Raw genomic sequence first — 18824 nt, 5'->3', positions numbered from 1 at the left:
TCAATAGGTTATAAAACTTAGGGCCTCACTAACCATTGAAGCCACAATACTCTGAGAGTAAAGTGATACTAAAAGATATTGAATTAAGAGATATCAGTTTGAAATGGACACAGCTTTTACTGCATCTGTTAAAGCAGAAATGGATACAGGATGGTTCACAGGCTAAGTGATGCCTGATGTCATAAAAAAAAAAAAATGGACTGTTTCAGACTATGCAATACACCCTAATTCTTTCCTTTGCATTCCCCAAAATCAAAATAAAAAGTGGTAGCTGCCATTACTTCCTGGGATTCTCCATCCTCCAGTGACCTACAAAAGTAGTAAGAGCAGACGAGAAGTTCCGTGGTACTATCTGATGGGGATAGAGTGAGAATGAGCGTAATTCCACTACTAGTGGACTAAGAGGGCCTCCGGACGAGTGTTAAGAGGAAATGAATTCTTACGCTCCTTCTGATGTTGCTGATGGACACCTGTCAAACTCAGGGACAAGGTAAATTCCTAGAAATACTAGGTACACATCTGGCAATGGGCAACCTAGTGGGGCAGGATGAAAGTACAAGGCTGGGTAAGAGATATCAATGAAAACTTAAGAAAACAAAGATACGTTGCAAGTTAACCCTCTTTTCAGATGGCTTTTTTTTTTTTTTGCAGTTTTTGGCCAGGGCTGGGTTTGAACCTGCCATCTCCAGCATATGGGCTGGCGCCCTATTCCTTTGAGCCACAGGTGCTGCCCTCAGATGTTTGTTTTTGCAGTTAAATATTTTTTTAAATGAAGCATGTAAGAAAAATATGACGGGAAATGCTAAAAGCCAAAAACTACAGAAATCCTATTCTGGCTGTGAAAAATGAGGTCCAGTGAGAATGCAAAGGCCTGAGTCTTAAAATAATGCCTTGATTAGCAGGCTCAATAGAGCATTTAAAGGTGGACATTATGGACCATTTTCTTGTCCCACATTGGGGGACTCATCATCATGGATGAAGGGGGCAATTCCTCATACATGAAGCTGCCAAAAAAGATATGCACATTTTAATTTTAATTAAAAAAAATTTTTTTTTTCTAGGTTTTGGCCAGGGCCAGGTTTGAACCCACCACCTCTGGTATATGGGGCCAGCGCCCTACTCCTTGAGCCACAGGCACTGCCCAAGTATATACATTTTAAGAAAGGGAAAACTGTATTACATTTGTAATACTCAATTCATGTTTGACTTCTGCAATTATAAGAGGTACTCAATGTGACTTGTATTCACCTTTTGTTATTGGTATATATTACAATTTTAATACAGGTTTTTTTCCTTAAAATGTGTGTATATTTTTTTTGTAATCCTCTGTATATGATGTCTTTTTGTTATTTCTGTATTGAAAAATTAAGCAGAGAGTTAAAAGTCAGAATTCCTTCCCCTAGAGAAGTTATGGCAGATCACCCCTGGGAGAGGACGTCTATTAGTAGTAACAGGCAAGTCTCTCTTTCATGGGCTTATAATAAAAGGAAGTACAGTCACCCAACAGACATGCAGGTGGGTGCCTCAGTGTCCAAGAGAAGGGGCTTCCCTGCCAGCAGGTGGCAAGTGCCTACTGACTCCTCCTCCAGGAAGAGAAATGTAAATATAAGTTGTTGCTGCATTTCTGAATTCAAGAAATGGGTAGACAGGGTGGTGGCTGTGGCTCAAAGGAGTAGGGTGCCAGCCCCATATGCTGGAGGTGGCAGGTTCTAAAGCCAGCCCCGGCCAAAAACTGCAAAAGGAAAAAAAAAAAAAAAAAAAAAAGAAAAGAAATGGGTAGATAGCATGAGATCAAAGTTTTTCCTTTCAAGCATAAAATACCACTAGTCTAAAGTTCTGTAATGGTTTCCAGAAATCTGGTATCAAATACAAGGAAGATGCTATTTATTGAGGCAATACAGAAGTAGACATGTGATGGACCCCAAATACTTTGGTGGGTACCAGAGCCTGCAGGTTTAAGGTGGCAGGGCTAAATGGGGCACTAGGTAGGGCTAGCCCATCACAGAGAAAAGTGGTAACACTTCACGGCACTTACCCCAGTACAACACCTAATTCTTTCACGTGGACTCGTGTGTGTCCCCGAAGATACTCAGACAACATTTTACTCTTAAGGTACAGCTCCTGTAGTCTGTCTTCAAGATGCATGATGCACTGCAAAGCAATAGCATTCAGTGTGAACATGTGTATTAAAACCTCTGCCAGGGTGGCACCTGTGGTTCAGTGGGTAGGGCTCCAGCCCCATATACTGAGGTTGGTGGGTTTGAAACCAGCCCCAGCTAGCTAAAATAGCAGTGGCAACTGCAACAAAAATAGCTGGGCATTGTGGCGGGCGCCTGTAGTCCCAACTACTTGGGAGGCTGAGGCAAGAGAATTGCTTATGCCCAAGAGTTGGAGGTTGCTGTGAGCTGTGATGCCACAGCACTGTACCGAGGGCAACAGAGTGAGATTCTATCTTAAAAAAACAAACAAAAAAAACCTCTGCCAGTATTTTAAGAGTTAGAATTCTCTTGCTTCATTCCTAAGTACACAATTATAATCTCATCACTTTCGAATACACTTAAACTATTTCATGCCATCTCAAACCCTGGTTTTTGTAAAACAAAGTTTGCTTTTTTAAATTAAGATTTTCATATATATTGGCTGGGTGCCTGTAGCTCAAGCAGCAAAGGTGCCAGCCACATACACCTTATGTGGCGGGTTTGAATCCAGCCCGGGCTTGCCAAACAACATTGATGACTATAACCAAAAAATAGCTGGGTGTTGTGGCAGGCACCTGTAGTCCCAGCTACTTGGGAGGCTGAGGCAAGAGAATCTCCTAAGCTCAGGAATTGGAGGTGGCTGTGAGCTGTGATGCTTCGGCACTCTACCCAGGGCAACAGCCTGAGGCTCTGTCTCAGAAAAAAAGAAAAAGAAAGATTTTCACATATATCATTCAAGTCTTTTTTGAAAAGCATTTTTTTTTTTTGAGACTGTTTCACTATGTTGCCCTTGGTAAAGTGCTGTGGCATCACAGCTCACAGCAAACTCAAACTCTTGAGCTTAAGCAATTTTCTTGCCTCAGCCTCCCAAGTAGCTGGGACCTCAGGCGCCTGCCACAATGCCAGCTACTGTTTGTTGCTGTTGTTGCAGTTCTCATTGTTTAGCTGGCCCATCCTGGGTTGGAACCTGCCAGCCTGGGTGTATGTGGCCAGCGCCCTCCCCACTGAGCTATGGGCGCTGCCCATAAAAGCATTTTATACACTGCTGAAATCAGTACAATTATTCCCTGTAATCCCTTCCTATGTTATTAAAAATTCTCTACTGAGGGGCGGCGCCTGTGGCTCAGTGAGTAGGGCGCTGGCCCCATATGCCGAGGGTGGCGGGTTCAAACCCAGCCCCGGCCAAACTGCAACCAAAAAATAGCCGGGCGTTGTGGCGGGCCCCGGTAGTCCCAGCTGCTCAGGAGGCTGAGGCAAGAGAATCACTTAAACCCAGGAGTTGGAGGTTGCTGGGAGCCGTGTAACGCCGCGGCACTCTACCCGAGGGCGGTACAGTGAGACTCTGTCTCTACAAAAAAAAAAAAAAAAATTCTCTACTGAGGCAGTGGCAGTGCCTGTGGCTCAAAGGAGTAGGGCGCCGGCCCCATATGCCTGAGGTGGCGGGTTCAAACCCAGCCCCGGCCAGAAAATAAATAAATAAATAAATAAAATAAATTAAAAAAAAATTCTCTACTGATGTAATTTTTATGGCTAAATAATTCTTGAGAGTATATATTTATAATTATTTATATAGCAATTTGCATTTTTGTTACAGATGGTTTAGTAAAGAATATCGTTTTTGTTTTCTTCCTTTATCACAGATTATTTTGGCTCATTATAGTCCTAGAAATAGAATGATTAGAACATTTTTGAATACTTTTTTCTTTAGCTTTCAGGAGTGCCTCTTAACTGGGTCTTTAATAACAATAAAGAAAAAGCAATTATTTTCGGGACATCTTTACCCTTGGAATTTGTGTTCTGCTTCAATTTTTAGAGAATAGCAACCATCTGTGTCTTTCACCAGAGGCAAATGCTTTTGCATTTGGCAGGCAGAGTTACCCACGACTCTTCAGTGAGACACCTGATGGCTCTGGCAAGGGTAATTCCATCATACATAATTTTCTCCTAGACCATTAGGCCTGTTATTTTCAAGGTAAAAAGATTAACAGATGCATTTGAAAATGTTGATCTTGACCATCTGGGCTGATCAGTGACATGGAGAAAGAGACGCAATCTTTTCAGATTCTCACTGATGCACTGTATGGGGTGGATAAAACACAACTGCTGAGTGACAATGAGAAATAATCAAAGCAAGGAGGATATCACCAATTCTCATGGAAATGCCCCTCCCTGAACAGAGTGAAGTAATAAGATTGTTTCAATTCCTTATGTAGTGAAACGCAAAGTTTTTAATAAGAACGTTATAAAATATTCAGAAGAAAATTCATTTTACAGTGAATCCTTTATGCTTTGAGCTGGTTGATTTACAGTATCTTCCAGTCTGTGTGGAATGTATGCTAAATGTGAAATCAAGGCAGTTAGAAAAATTTTTAAACAGCTTTATTATCAAACAGAAATGTGCTGGGTTTTTTCCCACCTCTTTTTGGGATTTCATTTTTCCGTTTTTAATTTTTCATTCAAGTGATTTCTTTTTTCGAGACAGAGCCTCAAGCTGTCGCCCTGGGTAGAGTGCTGTTGCATCACAGCTCACAGCAACCTCCAACTCCTGGGCTCAAGCGATTCTCCTGCCTCCACCTCCCAAGTAGCTGGGATTACAGGCGCCTGCCACAATGCCCAGCTATTTTTTGGTTGCTGCCGTCATTGTTGTTTGGTAGGCCCAGGTTGGATTCGAACTTGCCAGCTCAGGTGTATGTGGCTGGCACCTTAGCAGCTTGAGCCATAGGCACCAAGCCCATTCAAGTGATTTTAAAGGAGAATTTTACACTGTAGAGAAATTTTTCTTTGATCTTCATTTTGTTCAAATAAGTCATCCATACTATTAAGTGGTTAAACATACTTCCATTTAAACGAAGTAGAAAGAATTAGCTACAGTAATGTATTGCTTTGATGACTCAGATGTCATATGGAACAAGAGCTATGTGTTGTCAAAGGAAATGTGAAAGTTTGGTAAATACTTATAGTAGGAAGAAACCATGAAGTGTAATGTTTGTTTCTTCTCTTACAGAAGCACAACCAAATCTGCTTCTAGAAAGAAAAACTGCCTACAGATGTAGAATAAAAAATGAGGTTATCACAACCCATAGGTGGGTGTTCCGCAAGAGTATGCGTCTGTTTAAAGATCAAATAAAGATTTTGGTAAAAGGCGTTCTCAGTCTCTACAACCATTGTTCCATGAAACTGATTGTTGGTAACCAAGATATTGATGGTAGAAACACTCAGTAGACAGCTATTATCTAACTGCTATGCCTGCTGCCTTATATTGATTCTCTAATTTTCATAACCATATGAAATAGGTTCTATTGCCAGCTTTGCAGGTAAGGCAATTAAGGCTTTGAGAGGTCACACAGTTAAGTAGTAGAACTTGGATTTGACTCCAGGCTGTTGGACTCTAAAGCCCAGGCACTGGCTGCTACCAGACTGCCTCTTAAAGTATCTTATATTGGCATGGTGTTCTGGCAGCTTAACAAGCAGTATGGTATCCCTAATTTCCAGACAATTCTCACAGCACACTTGTTGGATAGGTACTATCTTCATTTTACAAATGAGAAAGCTAAACTTCAGGGGCACTGAGGATTAGTCCACTGTCCACTTTGTAGCTGATTGATGGCGAAGCCTGGACTTCGTCCAGCTACAGTAAGTAGTCTTCCTGCCACACCACACTGTCAATACTGATGACAACCAGATAGTATTTCAGAGGACCTTCTACAAAGCCATAGAAGTCATAATTATTTCTGAGCAGTGTGGTGCAATTGTAGATTTGGTCAGAGGAACCCAAGGCAGGTGATCATTCCATTGGCAATTAGTGTAGGTAATTAATATTTAGCTTCCTAAATATTATTTAGGTACTATTTAGGAAGCTAATTTAGCTACCTAAATATTTAGGTAATTAATATTTGTTAAACAGGACCGTACCATTTTGGGGTTGGGGGCTATGCCGTGGAAAGCAGCACTGTGAGGAAGGCGAGGGTGGCAGAGAAGCCCACTCTTACCCCACATGCAGCTCCCAGGGTCTGCTCCCCTACGCTCTGCCTGGCCATGTGCCCTGAAGCTGCCTTTCTGTCCTTTTTTTAGTGGTCATCACTAGAAAACCAGCTCCTCTTTTTTATTTATTTACTTTTTGAGATAGAGTCTAACTCTGTTGCCCAGTCAAGAGGGCAGTGGCATCAGCCCAGCTCACAGCAACCTCAAAACTCCTGAGCTCAAGCGATCCTCCTGCCTCCGCCTCCCAGAGTCCCACGATTACAGGTGTGGGCCACTTGGCCAGCTCTTCTTTTTTAGAAATCTTTTCCTCTCCTTCTCTATGAATATCTTCTCTTTCTCAGTTTCTCTGTATACACACAGATGTTGAAAAGAATTCGCTGTGTATGCTAATTCCAATGACTGGCGAGAACTGCTGCTAATTTTCTAGGAGTTTATAGGCTCCATTTGTTGTTTCTTTTTAATGTTATGAAAATGATCCTAAAATCCTCTTTGAAAGGAACAATTGGTACTTTCTCACATTTGTATGGTGCTTTGAAATTAGGCGTTTCCACAAACCATTCTGTTTTATCCTTTGTGCCTCCGTGACCACAGCCACTGAACCAGAGGAGCCACGCTCCCTGTGCACCATTCATCAAGTGGAAGAACTGATGAGCTATCCAAAGGAGGATTTAAAACTTCCCCCTAGGCTTGACCCTTCCTCCCGTACCTTATTTATTTTACCACACACCTGTTCAAAAAGATTTCAGGGCCTGCTCAGTGTCATTTCAGGGAAGGGCTATCGTTAGGGAAATCTATCTTATTTGCTGGTTTTATGTTGTGTGTTCCATTTTTACGTATGCTGACCTCCAATTACATTCAAAACAATACTTTCGAATTTATAACTTTATAGTCAAAATGTTGTTAAAAATACTTTTAAGCCATATTTCTCTGGGATGGAAGAATAAATACTTACGAAATCAGCAGGGAGGTGAAGCTTGTAGAGCTGCAGGATGGACTGGAGCAAATTGGACACCTGACTGGAGACCAAGACGTCCTGGCCCAGCTTCGTGGTGTCCATCACTTTCCTCTGACTCGTGGCCACCTGGACGCTGCACTTGTCTGTGTCTGCAATGATACAGACGGCTTCGGCAATCGGCTCATCCAGCACGGGGTGCTGCGGGGAAACAGAGGTCACCCTTCCACAACATGGCCACGTGACAGTTTCCCCAGTGTCCATCTTTAGAATTAGACGGATAATCTAGAGGTAGAGGGTGGAAACTACAGAAATCGGGAGCTTCACAGGCACTCAAAGAGGAGTGTCAATAAATCATCATTTAAACTTAATTTGGTAAAAATGCATTTAATCATTTTTTCTTATGCCAAGGAGGTATACTACAAATATTAAATGTTCATAGAAAGTACAAAGGTGTGTCCTCCCAACAGTCTAGGACATTAAAATTCATTTCTCTTTGAATGATTGTACTCTCCTTTGAAAACGGAAAAAATGGGGATAAAGTGTAGGATTCCCTTTCTCTAATAAAGGGGTTAGGCAGGGTAATTCAATATTTCCTTAAAGTTCGACAGCTTTAATCATTAAGCAAAATTTGTTTAGTAACTGTGTGCTACACACAAATCATCACTAACAGCCAACTAAAATCAGACTAAGGGATGAATTGTTTTATCCAGATGAGTCCAAAAGGTCCAAGTTTGGCCACTAATAAATATACTTAAAATGTAAAATTCTCAGTAACAGAGTGTTTACAGATAGAACAGATGAGCAACTGCCCTGTTTCCCCAAAAATAAGACAGTGTCTTATTTTCAGGTGTGCTCCCAAAGATGTGCTAGGGCTTATTTTCAGGGGACGTTTTTATCTTTCCTGTAAGTAGGGCTTATTTTTGGAGGATGTCTTATTTTCGGGGAAACAGGGTAGTAAACTGTGTCTGGGGGTCAGCAGGGCAAACATAGACGCAGTCACGGGAAGGGCTTGAAGGCTGATCAGAGCATCGCTGTTTCACCACTAGCACCTTCTCAAATATAGGCTTAGTATCCTGTGAATTTATAAATTGACATCACAATAGCACTGCCCTTCCAGGCCACAAGCTAAGGGAGAGAGGAGAGAGAGATGAGGATACAGAGACACAGACAGACTTCACAGCCAACAGACGTAAGCACATTTCCAATCCTCATTCACCAAAGGAAAACTAGTATTGGCTTCTCCTGTCATTCAATCCTTTCCACTATCCTGTGTGGCCATTTGTTACTTTTGGCTACTTAGCACAACATCCTGCCACTAAGTTCATCCTAATTTCCTTTTGAAGAAAGACCTTTTTTTTTTTTTTTGAGACAGACTATGTTGCTCTGGGTAGAGTGCAGTGGTGTCACAGCTCACAGCAACCTCAAATTCAGTAATTTTAGGGATTCTCTTGCCTCAGCCTTCCAAGCAGGTGGGACTACAGGCTCCTGCTACAATGCCTGGCTATTTTTTGGTTGTAGTTGTCATTGTTGTTTGGCAGGCCTGAGCTGGATTCAAACCCTCCAGCCCTGGTGTATGTGGCTGGCGCCCTAGCTGCTGAGCTACAGGCGCTGAGCTTTGAAGAAAGACCTTTCTTGGATAAGGTCTGGTGGGACTGCAATCAGGGCCTCATTTCCCTCTATCAAGGTGTGGTCATGTGACCTGATCTGCAGATTCGATGGTTCTTCCCATAGCACAGGCATGGCTGGCTGAAATGGCCAACACGACCCTGCCCCTGCTTGGGTGGTCTGTGGTCCTGGGACCTCCAGAGTTGCCTTGTTTCTTATCTAAGCCAAGCCTAGATTTTTGGTCTTCTCATCAATTCTATGAATTCCTAGTATTCTTCCAATAAAGTCCCTTCTGCTTACAGTAACAAGAGTTGGTTTCTACTAAAGATCCTAAATAGACACACAGCCTTGCTATTTGACAATGCTCATCTGGGACTTTTAAAGACTTAACACAGGGCGGCGCCTGTGGCTCAAGGAGTAGGGCGCTGGTCCCATATGCCAGAGGTGGCGGGTTCAAACCCAGCCTCGGCCAAAAAAACCCCCACAAAAAATAAATAAATAAAACAGCAAATTTAAAAAAAAAAATAAAGACTTAACACAGCAGTGGAAAGGCTGCAAAAAGAAATCAAGAGTGTACGCTGTCATACCGTCATTTTAACAGGCGAGGTAGGCGAGGTGCCTGGCTAGTCCTGGATTTTGTTATCAGAAGGGGAACTGCTGCAGCTTTTTACTCCTCCTCACAGGCGGGAAGATGTGACTAACTGCTGGGCTGAATAAAGCAGCTTTGTTGGGACCATTGTTTTTTCCTATACTGCATCCAAGGGAGAACCTTTCCGGGTTTATATTTTTACCATTGAAAGGAACAGCAATCAGGCAAAGTCTTAACATCCTGCATTTATATAAGCACATGTTCAAATCTTTTTGATAAAGCATACCTCTGAATTAATAAAGCCCAGTTTTCGAAGATGGTTGTCATTTTGTAAACTTACCAAGCAAAGAGCATGAAGGTTTTCTCACACGTGTAGCGACCCCTACCACTCTCACCCAAAGGTTTTCATGACCCCCGCTGCCCTACACTTTCCACATGTGCACATGTGCCCCCTCTGAAGACAGCGGGCCTCAGTGACCCCCTCACCCCACCCACAGGCTTTTGCTTATTACTGTGTGAATTTGCAGCAAGATAATGGACCAGTGTCCCTGGTCCTTATGAACAAAGAAAAATGGAAATTTGGCAATTTAAAAAATTTGTAATTTGAGCTCAAATTGTGAGAAGTTCAGAATGTGCTGGTAACGCCACAGAAGAGATCTATTCTATGGACCTTTCCTTCATTACTAACAGAATGCCAACATGCATACAGTGAGTTGAATGTACGCCAATCACCTTTCACAGTGAAATCCAGCTTTTATGGCGGATTATCTGTGTTCTGCAGCAGATAATTGGGGCTCTAGGTTCAAACCGAACTCAAGTCTTCTGGATGCTCTCCCCCCTGCAGTGAGTGGCAGGGAAGGGAAGTGGGTGTCAACTCACCTGTATCATATGCTACCACCACCAACACAAAAAAGCTTTGCTTTAAGCAACAAACTGCTGAAACAAGGCTGATGAGGCTTACCAGGAAGGAGACGGGTGCAGGAGTCTCTAAGACTGAGTTACATCAGAATGTTGGAGATACGGCAACAAAAAAATGGCAGTGAAGCTGGCCCAATTATTTTAAAAGCAACTAAAATTAGAGAAATGTAAAATAAAAAATATCTGAGACAGAGACTTTAGGAAAGATGGAAGACTAACAGGTCCAAGGGTTGAACAAAACTGACAGGAACTGGCCAGCCCCTTTCTGAAGGGGGCTCCTCTTTTCCCTGAATCCTGAGCCCCTGGCACAGGGGGTGGCATTTGAAAACGTTAATTACTAAATTAACTGAAACAGGTTAAGCAGGAGCAAATGCAGAGCTGATGAGCATCCTGCACCCCCTGTGTGGCAGGGATTGCTGGGTTTTAAGGATGCAAGCTGCCGCACCAGACGAGGGCCAGCTGGACATTCTCAGGGGACACACACACTCATCACTGAAGCAGGACGCAAGCAGCAGTACTTTTAACAAATACTCTAAGAAATGCCATGAAACATAAGACCGAATGATTTAAACATTTATGGAAAGCCCAGGTGCGGTGGCTCACACCTGTAATCCCAGCACTCTGGGAGGCCGAGGTGGGTGGATTGCCTGAGTTCATGGGTTTGAGAACAGACTGAGCAAGAGCAAGACCTCATCTCTAAAAAAAAAATAGCCAGGTGTTATGGTGGGTGCCTATAGTCCCAGCTACTTGGGAGGCTGAGGCAAGAGAATTGTTTGAGCCCAAGAGTTTGAGGTTGCTATGAGCTGTGATGCCACAGTAATCTACTGAGAGTGACAAAGTGAGACTTTGTTGCAAAAAAAAAAAAAGGAGAAGAAGAAGAAAAATAAAGTCTTATAACCCCATCTGCTACTTTTAGGGCTTGGAGGTGAGGCATAGGGGCTTGAAGAAAAGGAACAGGCAGGGAAGATTTGGGAAAGGGAGATACAACACTATCAGCTCGGTAAGCTTACCTAGTAAAAGTCCTCTTCTTAATGTTGAAGCTGTTTTCCCCAAGGGCTTTGTTATTTTGGCTACATATAACTAGAAAACAAACCAAAAAGCCCACACACTGCATTTACCCCTTTAAAAGTCCCTCCAAACCATTATTGTCTCAGATTAATCAGGTCCTCTGATGATGAAGTTATGAATGAAAATCTGAGGGAAACGCTAACACTAAAAAGCTATTTCCACTTAAAATATGCTTGTTCTGTCCCTTCCCCCCCGCCCCCTTGAGTCAGGGTCTCACTATGTTTCCAGGCTGTTCTCAAATAATCCTCCCACCTCACCCTTCTGAATGACTGGAATTAGTCAGTCATCATGCCTGACTCAAAATGCTTGTTTGAGAGACTAGGATAAACTCATGGATGCTTTTACAGAACGATTTTCCTTCCCTCTCTCAAGTGAAGGAGAATAAATTTCAAAATAAGTTTCCAGCCCGAAGAATTTTTCAGATTCTCACATCAGAATGAATCTGCAGCATAACCTGAAAAGGGCACTGCCTTATCACCACTCTCCCGAGTGCCCACAGGGCACTGAGCACCCACCCTGTTGCAGCCAGGAGGTGACGCAGCACCACAGGCCTAGAGCCATCCTGCCACCACTCCAGACCACTGCCACCAGTACCCACACCTCCCTGGGGACTTAACTGGGCAACCCAGAAACTTCTAACAGGGAAAGACCCAGTGAGGAGCTACAGATGACTTGTTAAGGTGGGCGGCCACTGTCCACCAGAGGGACAGGCAGTGTCTGAGTGCCATCATGGTTCTTCCCTTACTCTACTCATATGAGACATCAGAGGCAATCATTTATTATGTTCTGCCTTGTCAACATCTCATTTACCCAAATTACTTTCCTGGGAAGAATTCTCAAGATAGATTAATGAATGAAATGCTGTTTTATAGATCTTTAGCAGGTTCTTGAGTCATCCCAGCTGTTAACAGCTTATTGAATCAACAGAATAAAGTCTGGTTAATTTGTACCCTCTGTGCATTTGTGAGTCTATTTTCTGGGAGTGGTGAATGGCTAGGATGTTTCAATATCAAGGTTTTAAGTCAGATCTCAGAGAATAGAAAATATGCAGCCTTGATTTGCACACATGACTTCTGTTTAACTTAAAAACTTCCAGAAACAAGAAATGTCTGAGGTTTGACTAATTAGAAAAGCTATGGTGTGGCTCGGCGCCTGTGGCTCAAGCGGCTAAGGCGCCAGCCACATTCACCTGAGCTGGCAGGTTCGAATCCAGCCTAGGCCTGCCAAACAACAACGATGGCTGCAACCAAAAAGTAGCCGGGCATTGTGGCAGGTGCCTATAGTCCCAGCTACTTGGGAGGCGGAGGCAGGAGAATCGCTTGAGCCCAGGAGCTGGAGGTTGCTGTGAGCTGTGATGCCATTGCACTCTACCCAGGGCAACAGCTTGAGGCTCTGTCTCAAAAAGAAAAAAAAAAAAAAAAAAGCTATGGGGTATGTGGCTGGCACCCTAGCCGCTGAGCTAAAGCACTGAGCCTCTGGTTTCAATTTCTATTTGTTTTTGGCACAAAAGAATTTCCATTTTTTCCTGTACAGGTATTACAACAATGGATTTGAGTCCCCAGCAGGGGTGGGGAAGCTGCAGCCTCAAGGGCAGTGTGGCTCTCCAGATCCTCAAGGGCAGCCCCTTGACTGAATACAAATTTTATAGAAAAAACTTTTTTTTGCAGTTTTTGGCTGGGGCTGGGTTCGAACCCACCACCTGCAGTATATGGGGTTGACACCCTACTTTGAGCCACAGGTGCTGCCCAGAAAAAACTGTTTTAATAAAGATATTTGTTCTATGAAGTTTGGATTCAGTTAAAAGGCTGCACTCAAAGATCAAGAAGGGCACATGTGGCCCCAAGGCTGCAGGCTCCCCACCCCTGCAGGGGCTGTAAACTCAGGGCTGCACGCATAAGAGGTACTCAGTGAGTATTTTTAAAAATACAGATAAATCTCCAAGGTGTTATTCTCTCCTTCCTCCAGCTTCCCTGTCCTATCACTGGTGACATGAGTCAGCTAGACCACCTGGAGTGCAACCCCCAGAGATTTTTAGAACATCAAACATTTTTAGGCTAAGGCCCCAATCAAGTACACCTGAGCTGGCAGGTTGGAATCCAGCCTGGGCCTGCCAAACAACAACACTACGACCAAAAGATAGTGACCAAAAGATAGCTGGGCGTTGTGGCGGGCACCTATAGTCCCAGCTACTTGGGGGCTGAGGCAAGAGAATCGCTGAAGCCCAGGAGTTGGAGGTTGCTGTGAGCTGTGATGCCATGGTACTCTACCCAGGGCAACAGCCTGAGGCTCTGTCTCAAAAACAAACAAAAACATTTTTAACATGTGAAAAATACCAGAAAGGGTAATGATTATGTATGAACTTATCATAACTCTGTAAGCATTTATCAGAAATTTTTTCTCTCAGAAACAGGTTCAATGTTAGTCCTTAAGTCTTAAGAGCTAATAAGGTAAAAAAAAAAAAGAAGAAGAGGAAAATCAACCATCTTGGAGCATGAGACACTGCTGAGGGATCCTGGTTGATACACCGAGGAGGGGGACTCCTGGGACTCCAGTGACACCATGAAGACCTGGGCAGAGGAAAAGAGAGACGGGTCCAAAGTGTAGAGGGACCAAGAAAACATCTGACCTTCTGTGCGTCTCTGCCTGTGCTCACCAGGCTCAGGACAGATGCCCAAGTTCAACGCATGGCCGTGAAGACACAGTGTGGAAGGGCTGAACTGTGAGTCTGGTCACTTGCTGAGGATAGACACAGCTGGACGTGGTAGAAAAGTGCTCAGTGTCAGAAAAGTTCATCAGAATAAAGCTGTAGGAGGATCTGGACAACTCCAAAATACAAAATAACATGAGAGAGGGTTGGGAGCATTTTGTAGAGGATGGCACAGAAGTCCAAATATCTTGTAGGTAGTAAAACATTTTGGAAAAACATCAAAATTAGATGTGTGCCTAATTTTGATGCAATGCAAGAGTCATGAAGCCCAAGAGAACTATATTAAGCTTTTATTGCCCTTTAGGAAAAGAAATGAACAGAGAGTTGTGGGCCTCACTTCTAAACACGTTACTCTTTCCCCTTATTTATTTATTTCTTTTAAAGAAAGACCATCTGCCATTTCTTTTTGCTTCAGAAGAAAGGGACTCACCAACCATCACAGTTTTACCTATACTAATGAGCACACAGGCCCCTGAGCCCTTGTACCGGGAATAGTCCACTGACGGTAACAGGTGCTTTCTATGTGCTGCCTGGAGATACACAAGGATAAAGGCCCTGTTTTCTGCTTTAAGGTGCCTGCAGTCCTAGCTGGAGCAATGACATTTGGAGCAGAGAAGAGGTTCGGTGCCTCTGATGATACCAGAGAGGAGGCTACACTGGAGCTGGGTCTTCAAAAATGTACAGAATCTTGTTCAACAGTGTCCCAGGCAGAGAGGTGCAAGACAGATGCGAGAGAAGGGCAGAGAGCGTGAGCAGAGCGTGGAAAGAGACCTTGGGGTGTGTGAGTGTGAATCTGAAGGACATAAAAGGGATAATTCCAGCTGAGGAGTTTACAGTTTACTCTCTTAAAAAATGGGGGAACTTTCAAAGCTAAACAGTAAATGATCATATTCATGCTTTAGAACGAGTTCTCATGTGGCACTACACAGGATGAGAGGAATAGGGAACACTGGGCACAGGGACACTATGTGGAAGGTTACGGGGTACTGTAGTCACGGTTGAGGAGAAAAATCACTCTGTGCCCTGGGTAGAGTGCCGTGGTGTCACAGCTCGCAGTAACCTCCAACTCTTGGGCTCAAGGGATCCTCTTGCCCAACCCTCCCAAGTAGCTGGGACTACATGCACCTGCCAGAATGCCCGGCTAGTTTTTCCACTTTTTTTTTTTTAGTAGAGATGGGCTCTTGCTCTTAGTCAGGCTGGTCTTAAACTCTTGAGCTCAAGCTATCCCCCTGCCTCAGCCTCCTCCTGGAATATTAGGATTACAGGTGTGAGCCACCACACCCAGCAGTTCTATATCATTTTTAAAAACTGGTAATGAAAACCCAGTTATAAGTCAAAGTAGGTAATTTAAGAAACACTCCTTGGGCTGGTGGACACAGGTAGTGTTGCACTCAGGGCAGCATTCATTACCCAACACAGGGGAATGAAAGCAACCAGACGGTTCTAAACTAGCAGATTTGTCCTACAAAGAGGTTTTCTTTGCAGCCTATTGATTTTTAAGGTTGCTGTTGACCCGAGGCATTTAATGCTGTCTGTGTTACTAAGTAATGATTTACCTTTGATGAGACTTGCTGTTCTTTTGTAGTCTTGCTGGTTGCTTACACTGCATGGACTAATTAGGGATGCAAGAACATATATGTACCGCAGCCAGGATCTGTGCTACTGGTTCCTGCATGATATTTTGGGAGTCAATCTGCTGCTACTCTTAAAATTAAATGGAAGAGGCTGCTGTATCCAACTGTTCCTTCATTTTTTGTACTACTCTGTAAAATGCCTGAAGCCCTGGATCATAGGTTTTTAAAAAAAAAAAAATCATCAAATGGGCGGTGCCTGTGGCTCAGTTGGCAAGGCACCGGCCCCGGCTGAACTGCAACCAAGAAATGGCAGGGCGTTGTGGTGGGCGCCTGTGGTCCCAGCTACTTGGGAGGCTGAGGCAAGAGAATCTCTTGGGCCCAGGAGTTGGAGGTTGCTGTGAGCTGTGTGATGCCATAGCACTCTACTGAGGGCCATAAAGTGAGACTCTGTCTCTACAAAAAAAAAACCAAAAAAACATGTTATATCGCTTTATCGTTTACTAAGCACTTTGACATATACTATGTTAACAGCTAACATTTATTGGGTAATGCCCAATGTTAGTAATGCTAGTAACGGGACAGCCATTGTGTTAAACACTTGATTTGATTATCTCACAGAATCTTCAAACCAAACTTAAGAGGTAGGTCCTATTCATTTTCCAAATTAGAAAATTAAGGAAACTTGCACAAAGCCACAAAGCCCCTAAGGGGTGAGCCATGATTCAAACACAGGTTTGTCCATCTTCAGAGGTTAAACTCCTAAACACTGAATTATATTCTGTCTATTCCTCCATATCTGCAGTCTGCAGTCTCTGGGATGGAGACTGGTACCAGTCCACAGCCTTTAGGAAGCAGGCCACATAGCAGGGGGTAAGCAAGTGAAGCTGAAGCTTTGTCTGTCTGCACAGCTGCTCCCCACCCCCATATCACCACTTGAGTTCCACCTCCTATCAGATCAGTAGCAGCATTAGGTTCTTATAGGAGCATGAACCCTTCTGTCAACTGGGCGTGCAAGGAATCTAGGCCGTGCACTCTTTATAAGAATCTAATGCTGGGCGGTGCCTGTGGCTCAGTTGGTAAGGCGCCGGCCCCATATACTGAGGGTGGCGGGTTCAAACTCGGCCCGGGCCAAACTGCAATCAAAAAACAGCTGGGCGTTGTGGTGGGCACCTGTAGTCCCAGCTACTCGGGAGGCTGAGGCAGGAAAATCGCTTAAGCCCAGGAGTTGGAGGTTGCTGTGAGCTGTGTGAGGCCACGGCACTCTACCGAGGGCATAAAGTGAGACTCTGTCTCTACAAAAAAAAAAAAAAAAAAAAAGAATCTAATGCTTCAGGATCTGAGGTGGAGATGTAATGTGCTTGAGTCATCCTGAACCATCGCCCTCTACCCCTTATCTGTGGAAAATCTGTCTTCCATGAAATCAGTCCCTGGTGCCAAAAGGAGTGGGGACTGCTGCCCTAAGTACATTTTTTTCTGAGGCTTAGTGATGCCAGTTGATTTATGTAAGATTATCAGTGAACAAGCAATAATACCAGGACTCAAACCCAAGCTATCACCTAACAGTGCTCCATGATTTAATGACCCCAATGGTAGCCATGCCAGCAGCATTCACAAGCAGAGACCCAGGAGAAAAAGAGGAGAGAAGGCTTCTCCCGAGTCACAGGCACATAGTACTGCTGGCGTGTCTTCCCTCTCACACCTCAGTTCAAAGTCAGAGAGCAGGAAGAAAGAATGCACATTTAGATGAGGCAGAGGAAAAATGAAATAATATTACTTTACACTAATTTAAGGCAGCTGTATAACCTGCAAGTTAGGAGACAGAGTTCAAATGACAGAAGAGGTAGTATATGGACCAAACGAGAACAAGCGTATAAATATTTAAAGAATTTATGAATCTTTGCTTTTGAGACAGAGTCTCACTTTGTCACCCCTGGGTAAAGCACCGTGGCATCATAGCTCACAGCAACCTCAAACTCTTAGGCTCAAGTGATCCTTTTGCCTCAGCCTCTCCAGTAGCTGGGACTCTAGGTGCCCACCACAATGCCTGGATATTTTTAGTAGAGATAGGGTCTTGCTCTTGCCCAAAGTGGTCTTGAACTCCTGAGCTCAAGCAATCCACCCACCATGGCCTCCCAGAGCACTGGGACTACAGGTGTGTGCCACCATGCCTGGCCCTCTGAATCTTAATATGTGAAAGTCAACAATAAAAATGAAAGTAGATGGGGGCGGCGCCTGTGGCTCAAAGGAGTAGGGTGCAGGCCCCATATACCGGAGGTGGTGGGTTCAAACCCGGCCATGGCCAAAAACTGCAAAAAAAAAAAAAAAAAAAAGTTAAATAAAGTTAATATATCTTTCACAAGAGACTAGGACAGGGAAAAGTAAAAAAAGAAATTCTTAGCATTGGGAGCTCTAGAAAGCAATCCTTCAATGAGATAAAAACTAGAAATAAGTTCATGTGGCTATAAGAAGTACATGTACAGGGCTAGGCATGGTGGTGCACCCCTGATGTCCCAGCTATTAGGGAGGCTGAGGTGGGAAGATCGATTGCTTGAGCCCAGGAGTTTAAGTCCAGCCTGGACAACATAGGGAGATCCCATCTCTTAAAAAAAAAAAAAAAAAGGAAATGCACACATGTGTGAGACAGAGTCTACAATTCAAATCATGCACAGGTCTAAATAAATAGATCAATAATCTAAATCAATGGCTTTAAAAAGTAATTAAAAATCCTTTTCTAAAAATAAGTATGAGTATCAAAATCCAATGAAGTCTGGCATGAACACTGAAAATTACTAACATCTAAAAAACAGGTTTTGATTGATAAACCAATTTATTCTAATTTTCTCTTCTGCAACAAGCCATTATTGCCGCTCTAAGTCTGGTCATGCTTGCTGTCGGATCTTTGCTTCTTTTTTGGCAACATATACTCAAGAATTTAAATAATCACTAGGCAGTATGGAGCAGTAAATTCAATATAACATTTAATTAAAGACTCAACTTATTTTTCAACATATTATTTATAAATAGATGTTGAAAGTAAGACTGTTTAAAATGAACAAACAAACAACAGACAAAACACCACCATAGACCAGAGTGGCAGTCTAAGAGGCAGTTTAAACTGAATACTACAACAGCAAAATTCATTATGAGGAGTGTGTCAAGTGAAATTAGAAATCCACCAATGCTAATTGGATATGTTCTAAATACATTAAACTTCTGAAGATATTTTTAT

General features: G+C 43.3%; 1 protein-coding gene across 6 annotated transcripts in view; it reads right to left on the bottom strand.

Annotated features, from left to right (window-relative positions):
• FNIP2 (folliculin interacting protein 2) overlaps positions 1-18824 on the bottom strand; it is a 135992-nt gene that overhangs the window by 3982 nt on the left and 113186 nt on the right. For all 6 annotated transcript variants that reach the window (XM_053583550.1, XM_053583577.1, XM_053583585.1 and 3 more), the window contains 2 exons: positions 7132-7332; positions 2036-2151 (listed from right to left, as the gene is read on the bottom strand). In XM_053583550.1, coding sequence (XP_053439525.1) covers positions 2036-2151; positions 7132-7332 — 317 coding nt within the window. The remainder of the gene's footprint in view (positions 1-2035; positions 2152-7131; positions 7333-18824) is intronic.

Source organism: Nycticebus coucang, chromosome 1 (genome assembly GCF_027406575.1).
Source record: "Nycticebus coucang isolate mNycCou1 chromosome 1, mNycCou1.pri, whole genome shotgun sequence".
NCBI classification, from domain to species: domain Eukaryota; kingdom Metazoa; phylum Chordata; class Mammalia; order Primates; family Lorisidae; genus Nycticebus; species Nycticebus coucang.
The sequence above is the reverse complement of the archived record's forward strand: the minus strand, read 5'-3'. Positions and strand labels throughout refer to the sequence as shown.